The sequence below is a fragment of the Pollachius pollachius genome (assembly GCF_949987615.1).
Source record: "Pollachius pollachius genome assembly, chromosome: 5".
In the NCBI taxonomy this organism is placed as follows: Eukaryota; Metazoa; Chordata; class Actinopteri; order Gadiformes; family Gadidae; genus Pollachius; species Pollachius pollachius.
The window spans coordinates 25,748,206-25,758,205 of record NC_136938.1 but is presented as its reverse complement, the minus strand read 5'-3'; the positions used below and the strand labels follow the sequence as shown (position 1 = coordinate 25,758,205).

The 10,000-nt window shown below is 44.2% G+C and overlaps 2 protein-coding genes across 2 annotated transcripts in view; one reads left to right on the top strand and one right to left on the bottom strand.

Moving 5' to 3' along the window:
- The window catches only part of gch1 (GTP cyclohydrolase 1), a gene marked incomplete at both ends in the record, with an annotated part of 11,053 nt that extends 5,521 nt beyond the window's left edge, over positions 1–5,532 (top strand). Inside the window, 4 exons of the mRNA XM_079736853.1 lie at positions 1,895–1,950; positions 4,091–4,122; positions 4,375–4,459; positions 5,406–5,532. Of these exons, the coding sequence (XP_079592979.1) occupies positions 1,895–1,950; positions 4,091–4,122; positions 4,375–4,459; positions 5,406–5,532 (300 nt within the window). The remainder of the gene's footprint in view (positions 1–1,894; positions 1,951–4,090; positions 4,123–4,374; positions 4,460–5,405) is intronic.
- A 2,452-nt stretch (positions 5,533–7,984) lies between these two features.
- Positions 7,985–10,000, bottom strand: part of samd4a (sterile alpha motif domain containing 4A) — a 45,001-nt gene continuing 42,985 nt past the window's right edge. The window contains 1 exon segment of the mRNA XM_079736602.1: positions 7,985–10,000. This exon segment is cut by the window's right edge and continues 2,320 nt beyond it. The gene's annotated coding sequence lies outside the window, so the exon portion shown is untranslated.

Below are 10,000 nucleotides of genomic sequence, written 5' to 3'. Positions count from 1 at the left end.
GCGTCTGCGAAGGTTTCAACCCTGTGTATACTGCCACTGTAGACACACAATTCAAATGCCCTTCTGGAAGCCTTGTCCACTTTTACAAACGGGTCTACCCTCAGTGGATCATCTCCGTAACGAAGGGAAACGCAGCCTTACTCCGCCCCTTCCAGTCAAGGGCTCAGCGGCGCCTTCCCCCATGAAGTTCTGCCATAACGCAGTAAGGCTGCAGGATCCCAGATCAGATTAGCAGAGATGAGAAAGCAGCAGGTTCCAATGAGATTATCTGCACCGAACCTCTGCTCTGCTGGACGCCCATCCGCAGGCCTATTCCCCTCCCAAGGCCTCCTGCCGCTGTGACACCGTAGCCCTGGGGTCAACTCTCTCCATCTCTATACCCGGCAGGTGTATGCCATTTAGAACAGCGGCGGCATCCGGCTGACCCTTTTCAAAGTGCAGATGGCCGACCGTTACGGTGTAGAGATGACCCCCCCCGAACGCGCGGCCGGACCGTGGTGGCACACATGCGGGGAAACGTTTTCTCTGATGACATGTGCTGGCTAGATCTACTTCACCCCCACCACCTCCTCCCTGCCATCGCAGGCGCCAAAACCCTACTACCTCATTACGGGCCGACCCCCCTTCTCAAGACAGGCCCCTTATCAAGCCTCTCATCTATTCTTCCGCCGCCGCGGGCGTCCATCTTCAAGCTGCCCTCGCTGAGTGTGTGTGTGTGTGTGTGTGTGTGTGTGTGTTCATGTTTATGTGTGTGTGTTCATGCTTGTGTGTTCATGTTTGTTTGTGTATGTGTGTTGATGTTTGTGTGTGTGTGTGTTGATGTTTGTGTGTGTGTGTTCATGTTTGTGTGTGTGTGTGTGTGTGTTCATGTTTGTGTGTGTGTGTTCATGTTTGTTTGTGTATGTGTGTTCATGTTTGTGTGTGTGTGTTCATGTTTGTGTGTGTGTTCATGTTTGTGTGTGTGTGTGCGTGTGTGTGTTCATGTCTGTTTGTGTGTGTGTGCGTGTTCATGTTGTGTGTATGTGTGTGGATGTTTGTGTGTGGGTGTGTGTGTGTATGTTCATGTGTGTGTGTGTGTGTGTGTGTGTGTGCGTGTGGTCAATTTTTGTGTGTATGTGTGTTTGTCTGTGTGCTCATGTGTGTGTGTGTGTGTGTGTGTGTGTGAACCGCCACACACGACAGTGACTCACGCGTCAGCCGTCAGCCCCCGCCCACCCCGGCATCAGGCCCACAGCACTTAGCACCAGCGCTGCTTTTGTGGCAACGAGCGGCCATCTGCTGTTTCAAAGCATTTAGGTGTCTCTGTCTCCGACACACGAGCGTCCATGAACCACATGTATGAAGAACCAAACCTGGCTGGTTAGCGCCGCTCCCTACACTGGAGTGTGATTCAATGTGCGGTTTTTATAATTCATTAAGTTCCTAATGTTGTGTTTTATTCACTAAAAAAGCAATAAATCATTCTTTAGTATGGCCGACACAACATTGGAAGCAGTCAACATAAAAAGTGCTCTTTCCTTTAGGCCAGGCCGATGTGTTGAGATTAATTTATATTATAAACTTCTTTTTTAACTAATGAATTGTAAAATAAAAATAAATGAATCGTACTGATTTCCAGTCAGTAACGGTAACACGTTAATTTCTTTTTTTAAAATCACAGCCTTTGCGATTTGCACACTATTACTACTAGAATTATTATTCTATTACGTCGCGATTCCGATTTGAATTCGACGAATCGTTCAGCCGCACCGCCCACCTCAGATAAGATAAGATTAAACTACTAAAATGGATGCCAAGGCTCACACCTTGTGGATGCCATCCCTTTGACAGTCTGCTCAGTCCAAGCGTGTGCGTTTGATTGTAAACTTTGTGTGAATGTGTGTGTGGTTTACAGGTCCACATCGGGTACCTACCTAACAAGAGGGTGCTGGGTCTCAGCAAACTGGCCAGGTGAGGGAACAGCCGTCTCTTCCCTGTGGAGCGCATGTTCATGAGGGGCGCAGACGTTTTCTTGTGGCGTTGCACGCTGAAATATGTTCAGCATGCATTGGTAACAATGAGAACGATAGGCTTTTGGTTTAAGTAATAAAGACATCTTACCTGTCTTAAATTAAGGCTGACAGCAACAGCGGTGTCTACAATGTACGACTGATGACTAACGAATTTGTTGGTAGAGACAATGTATTACATTATCAAACATTAGGACTAATTAATTAACTCGTTTTTAACTAATTATCTGGGACAAATGTTCAAGGTGTGTGTGTGTGTGTGTGTGTGTGTGTGTGTCTGTGTATGTCTTTGTTCGGATACGTGGGTGTGCCTGTTTGCATTTTGTAAACATACGCCTCAAGCATGATTTAATTAAGTGACAATTGGTGGTGTGCGTATGTGTATGAGCCGGTGTGTGTTTAAGCTGATTAAAGTGTGTGTGTGTGTATGTGTGGATCTATGTGTGTCTGATAGGCTGGGTTAGTATTAGTTGTAAGAGTGATAAGCCTTAGGTATTGGGGTCATTGGGATCCGATTCTTCAATTCAACATGCACATGCACACGCACACACACACAAACACACTATAAACACACACAATAAACAGCTTTCTGCTTTCCAAGATCACTTGTATTAGTGGTAAAGTATCTGTTGGTGTCAGTGTTAATTCAAAGAGGTTTGTTGCATCAAAACCTCCTAGTAAGTGAACAAACATTTTCAGTCATGGTGGTTTGTAGATGAACAGGTTCCTCACCTAGAATGGCATGAGTTCTCGTGCGCAATAGTCATAAAAATAACCTTTTGTTGTTAATAATAACAACCCTCGCTTTGTAAACCCTGTTGGAAACATCGCTGTCCCTTTAAACACTATACATTTACATTTACATTGAGGGCATATAGCAGAAGCTTTTAGCAGAAGCGATTTACAACAAGTACATTGGTCAGAAGTAAGAGAAACAATATATAGCTGTCTGTGCAGTAAGGATGTTCCTAGAAAGTGTGCCAAGCACTAATCACTCGGTTAACCCATTCCATGTATACAACAAAGATAGCTAGGATAAGATGCTACATAGTGCTTAGTACTATTTTAAAGTGCAAGGACGTACAACGTATAATGCGTAACTTTACACAAACTCAGTATCCTAGTCGATTTTACAAAATACTCCCCTCAATAAGGGACGTCTGTGTCTACTTTCCCTCACAAATTGTGTTTCCTAAATTCATCCAGAATTAGAATAGCAGTTTCCTTCTGGTTTAATTATTCTTGTTGGTTTCTCCGCGTCTTCCTTATTTGTTTCACCGTGGCAACCAGAGCCATCTCCCTACCGGCCAGCATGAGTGAAGTGTGCTGCTGACGTATGGTTACCATGGCGGGCGTGCGCCGCTATTGTCTGCACGTGCACTCTCACAAGCGCAACACATAATCCAATCCATCCTGCGGATCACATGACCCGTACTGCCCCTTCTGAAGCAGGCGCCCCAACTAATCAAATGGGCCTGGCCATTGGAGCATGGAGCAGTCAATCAATCCAATCATTCCGGTCAATAAAATACAGATGAACATGTTAAACACACACACACGCGCAAACACACACACACACGAAAAACACAAAATGAAGGCCATGAGATAAAGAGAGCAATTTATTTTTCAAAAAAGGCATTTCACATATTTTCCACTCTTTAGAAGCTTGCCTGCTTTCTCTTCTCTCGTTCAGACACACCAGCCCCTTTTGAAGTGTGTTCGTTTTCTGCTGTGACATTTTGCTGATGACCCTGTGGTCTCCTGTCCGAGCGTCAGACGAGCTCTGGAAAGAGCAAGAGAATATTGGGTCCCTCCTCGCTCTCCAGCTAGCAGAAGAAAACTAGACCCTCCACTTTATCTCCGACTAGTTAGTCCGTTTGAAACTTAAACGTGCTGTTTCCAGACAGAGAATGAATATATATATATATATATATGATATGCATGAATATATAAATGGTAAGGTTGGTCGGTGTGTTCAAGTGCTTTAGTCGTTTGAGTCTTGCCTCTTACACTAATAGCGTAAATATATATATATATATAAATTGTGTCTTACGGTCTCATTGTCTCTCTCTCTGTCTTAGGATTGTTGAAATCTACAGTCGTCGACTGCAAGGTAACATTTCTTTTATTAATTTGTAATGGTCATTAGAAATTGAAAATGTGACCAAACCAGTACAAAATTAAGTTAAAGTAAAAACAAAAAAGGGTCTCAAAGGTTTCGTCAGTATTTTTAGTTTTTTACAGACCAAATCCCTTCTTGCACTTCAAATGTGTTGTTTGTGTTCCCAACTGTCGAGTTCTGTCAGCTCACAGGTGACTGGGTTTGACGTTCTGCTGTTTGTCTTCCTCTGCTGTCGGTTCACAGTGCAAGAGCGCCTGACCAAACAGATCGCCGTGGCGATCACTGAAGCTCTGAAACCCGCCGGGGTCGGGGTGGTGATCGAGGCTACGTAAGTACCTATACACACACACACACACACACACGCACATGCACACGCACACGCACACACACACACCTGAGTTCTTCTGAAAAGGCATTCAGACGTCATAAAAAGAACGGCAGCTGTCTTTTTACAGCATAGGGTTAGGGTTAGCAAAAACATTTCATTTTACCTTTGTTTTCTATTAATTATTAAATGGCATAGATCTCTATATTGTAAATCGTATTGGCCATATTTCCACCTTTAAAAAAGAATAATATTGATTTCAGGTTCACTGGCTCTTAACAATTGTTTCACAAGCGTTTCAAAGCGTTGTAAAATGTAAATGATTCAGATCATTTGTGTTGATATTCGTGTTCTTCTGTTGCTCTTCTTCCCCTCTCTCTCTCCTACTCCTCTCTACCCTTCCCATCTCCTAACTCCCTGCTCCTCTCGACTCCTTCCTGATCCTCTCCTCCCTGCTCCTCCCTGCTCCTCCTTCTCTCTTCTCCTCCTCCTCCTCCCTGCTCCTCCCCTCCCTTCTCCTCCCTCTCCCTTCTCCTCCCTCTCTCTGCTCCTCCTCTCTCTCCTCCTCCCCTCCCTCCTCCTCCCTGCTCCTCCCTCTCTCTGCTCCTCCCCTCCCTGCTCCTCCTCTCTCTTCTCCTCCCTCTCTCTTCTAATCCCCGCCCTCCTCCTCCCTGCTCCTCCCCTCCCTTCTCCTCCCTCTCCCTTCTCCTCCCTCTCTCTGCTCCTCCTCTCTCTCCTCCTCCCCTCCCTCCTCCTCCCTGCTCCTCCCTCTCTCTGCTCCTCCCCTCCCTGCTCCTCCCTCTCTCTTCTCCTCCCTCTCTCTTCTCCTCTCCTCCCTCCTCCTCACTGCTCCTCCCTCTCTCTTCTCCTCTCTCTCCCTGCTCCTCCCCTCCCTCCTCCTCCCTGCTCCTCCCTCTCTCTTCTCCTCCCTCTCGCTGCGCCTCCTCAGTCACATGTGCATGGTGATGCGCGGCGTGCAGAAGATGAACAGTAAGACGGTGACCAGCACCATGTTGGGGGTCTTCAGGGAGGACCCCAAGACACGAGACGAGTTCCTCACCCTCATCCGGAGCTGAGATAAGGCCCCCCGCGGCCCCTCCCCCACCGTTGACCTTCTCCCACCTCCTCCTTCTCCTCCTCTTTGCAAAGAGACTCTCTGTTCCCTCCCTGGTTCCTCTGTATCTGTGCTGGCCTCTTGTCATATATAACCTGTGTGTGTGTGTGTGTGTGTGTGTGTGTGGGTGTGTGGGTGTGTGTGTCGGCGCATTTGTGTTTCTCTGTATCAACGAAGAATGTGTGTTTGTGTGTGTGTGTGCGCACATAATTAAGTCTATATCCAATGTTTTGTGTGTTTGTGTGTGTTTGTGTGTGTGTGTGTGTGTGTGTGTGTGTGTCGTACGTGTGCCCATGTTTGAGTGTGTGCACATTTGTGTCACTCCATATCAAAAACAAGTCATCTTTAAATGCCACACACAAAGTGGTTCATGTGTCAACCTATTATGAATTCCCCTTTCTCTACTGGTTCAGCATCAGGTCATCGTAGGACCCCTTTACCTTCAGAGACGTGACCCTACGGGCAGAGAGTGCCCCACTAGCCCGGCCGTCGCTTGGCATGGCGACACCGTGGCGGTCGAGTCTGTGTGGACCTGAGGCTTGTTTACATTGGCCCCTCCGACAAGACTTTGTCCCATAGATTCTGGTCAAGCTGCTAGTTTGTGTGTGTGTGTGTGTGTGTGTGTGTGTCTGTGTGTGTGTGTGTTGTGTGTTGACTCATTACCTCGTCACATCATTTAGGTCGATTCAATTCCAAAAGCATTGGCGGAGGTTTCAGCTTTGAGAGAATGTGTCAGCCTGAAGGGAAGGCCCCTGATTATCCAACGTCTCAGAAACAAGGAAGAAGTCGTCCTTTTCGTCCGTCCTTAAAGGGTAATTCCGGTGTAAAATGGATTTGGGATATGTTTTGTATGACAACGAGTTGAAACGTTTGTTTTGGAGCACAAAAACCGCATATAGACGCTTTCTTCAGTTGGCTGTTTTTAGCCGATTCTATCAAAACGCTATAAACTTGGAACGATGGGGGCACTGGTTATGGTAAAAACTAAATCGCTATTTTAAACCACTTAAGAGGCTAAAAGTAGCCCGACACTTCTTTGGTAGTATAATAAGGGTCTTAACATATAAAACGAGGTATTGAGAACTTTGTAAGTGTACAGATTGTTTATTAAAAAGGACATTTTTTACACACAATACCATCAGTGGATCACCCGTCGACGCATTGTTTTTAAGACTCGATAGGTAGATTGACGAACACAGAGATTGTGACATCTGTCAGCAACACGCACGCTCTGTGCGTGTTGCTGACAGACAGCCAACTGAAGAAAGCGTCTATATATGGTTTTTGTGCTCCAAAACTAACGTTTCAACTCATTATCATACAAAACATATCCCAAATCCATTTTACACCGGAATTACCCTTTAACGTCTCAATTCACATCCACGTGTCTATGGGGGGTATTTGTCACTGACGGGCTCCTAAACACAGCATGGTAGTAATGAAAGGACTAGCTCGCTGGGCGGGGCGTGGTGGTGTGTCGTTGAGCCGTGAGCGACGCGTTGTGCTGAAGTCCTGTCAGGTGGTTTCCACTCTACCTCCAGTGGTCCTAGTGGACCTCGTTAGTGGGATGTCGCTGATTGTTTGCAGCTGTGGAAAGTCCTAGTCGTAAGCGGTATTTAAACACTTAGAGGCAGGTCACATGTGAGGCGCGTCAGAAGAAAAGCTGGACTGAAGACTTCGGTCATAGTAGAATATCTACTTGAATTAATTTTTTGGAAAGTATTCTTTCAAGCAAATACTGTGTGTGTGTGTGTGTGTACACGTGTGTGTGTGTGTGTGTTTAATAACCAGTGAGGTTATTGTGAATTGTGAACACAAGCTTGTATTTCCCCCCCTTTATAATAAATTTGCTGGGAAAATGATTGACTTGTGCCCTGGTAAGACATAGTTATACATATATACATATATAGAATTACTATTGAATATTTGATAGGAAAAATAAAGATAAATGAATGTGTGTGTGTATATATATAGATATATATATATATATATATATATATATATATATATATATATATATATATATATATATAATATACTGAGTTGAAAGGTGACATTTGTGCTCTGGGTTATTTTAAACATTTAGGCTTATATTAGCCTGGGTTAAAAAAAACGAGATGTAAAGGAAAAAGAATACTGTATGATGGTATAATGCGTATGTTTTTGTGCACAAATGCCTTTTATGTGTGTATTTGTGTGTGTGTGTGTGTGTGTGTGTGCGCGCGCATGGTCCCCCACCCCCTCAAATCCAATGCCTTATTGATTTGATATTAGAACTGCTATATAAATAAATGATAATGATAACAAATGTAAACATAATGAGTTGATTTTTCGTACACGCACACACATTGCAACGGAAGAAAAGACTCACCCACACATTTTCTTTTTGCTTACAGACCAGTATATATATTTTTTTTACTTTATATCAGCATGGAGAAGTACCTAACAGGATTACACAAACAAAACAGGTGGGCCACACAAGTCCACACAGCTAAAGAAGGTTCTACTGCAAGACAAGACCAGCTGGACGAGTTCCTCCGTCTCTGAAGTCCCCCTCAAGCGCTCTCCATCCGTCCAAGATGAGACAAAGGTTGCATCTTGAGTTTGAAATCCATTAGAAATTTACTTTTTTTTTCTTTTTTTCTTTTACACTTGGGACTAAATATCTTGAGTACAAAAAAAGGCACTGCCATTTGTTATTCTAAATAGGATCTCCCAGCCACTGTGCATGCAGTTTTTTAATATATAAATATTTTTTTCTGCCTTAATTTTTCTTTTTTTTTTTGACGTTTTTCTTTTTTTTTTTGCCCTTTGTTATTGTCTTTTTAATATTATATAATTAAACATACAATACTTTTTGTCAAATATATACGTCAGCCTGCAGTCAATACAGGACAACGGCTCTTTGATAGGAAAATAAAACCGAACTAGGGGCACAGTCGAGCAGTAAAACTTTGTTACAGAATCGGTTGACGTTTTGCTAACGAGTCCAGGTAACCCACGGGCAATCATAGAATCTGAGAGAAACAAAACTAAAAAAACAAAACCATATTCGTGTCTCAGTTAACGCTACATTAAATACACTTATTTTTGGGAATAGCAAGGCGTTAACTGGCAACCATCAAAAGCCCTCTGGGGACTCGGTAACAGATGGATATCCACACAAAAAACACAAATCAAGCCAAACCCAGAAAGAAAGAAGAAGCAATTTAGTTGTTGTTTTCTTGCGTGCGTTGCGTAATAATCCAATTTTGAACAACACAAAAAAAAATCACTGATTCAACGTAACTACCCTGCAACGTTTCTCAACACATCACACCGCATCATCATCTATGTAAAGGCCCAACCCTGCTTTTGGCATGGAGATACCGCCGGGCAGATAACGCTGAAACTACCGTAACTGGTACCGCCCATCAGGTGGGACTGCAGGAGGTGCAGTTCACCTCAGCGGCCGACAGAGGGCATTGTTGAGCCCTCCTTTGCTTACCAAAGCCTTTACGTTAGGGTGATCTGAAGTGACCAAAGAGCATTGCTCAAGGGCACACTGCCCTCACAGCTTTGGGCTTTCCCCAGGGGTCGCCGTGCGGTATGCTTTTAGAAATAGGTTTTACACACAGAGAAAAACAACTTTAACATGGCACTGGTAGATAACAAAATGAGATTATACACCCCGAATTTTCTTTTTAACGCAAACGAAAATAAAAAGGGAAATGAAAGAAAACTATTGTTAATATGAGATGTACGTATGGTCACCAGCCATAACATGTTAATACATATGGTACTTTAAATAATGATACACCTACATGAGTACAAGAATAACCTTTGTGAAAGGTCTGAAAAAAAAAAAGAATAAATAATTGTGTGAATCGAGTTTTGACACTGGAAGACTTTGGATACAATGTCCCGAAAAACAAACGTAACTCCTATAATCAAGGAGCTTACTAATACAAAAATAGTTATGCACTGTATCAAAGCAAATGGGTCAATCCACTTCCCGTACAAAAAAAGGGGGGGGGGGGGGGGGGGAAGAAAATCAGGCCAGTTGAATACAATGCTTTGGTGGGTGGACTGCCATCCACTGCCCTAGTTCAGACACCAGAGCCTATGTTGACAGCACTTTTGGGTTCAAAACATCTGTCGTAGCAGTAGTACACTGTGAGACTGTGAGTACGTTCAGTGACAGCCCCACAGGTCTCCCAGGGTTGGACCAATGGTTTAACCTTTGAGCGAACTACCATTCGAGAAGTCATGGGTGTGTTTGTGTGTGGTCAACACTGGTAGGATTCGCTGCGGCTAACCCAAGTCTTGGCCTTTGTGGAAACTGCTCACTCCCACCCCTGGTGGTTTGAGAAGGTAAGGCAAGATACCCATCTGAAATCTGAAAGCGCTTCTTGTCTGAAAGCCCTGGCATCCAGCAGTATCATTTTGGC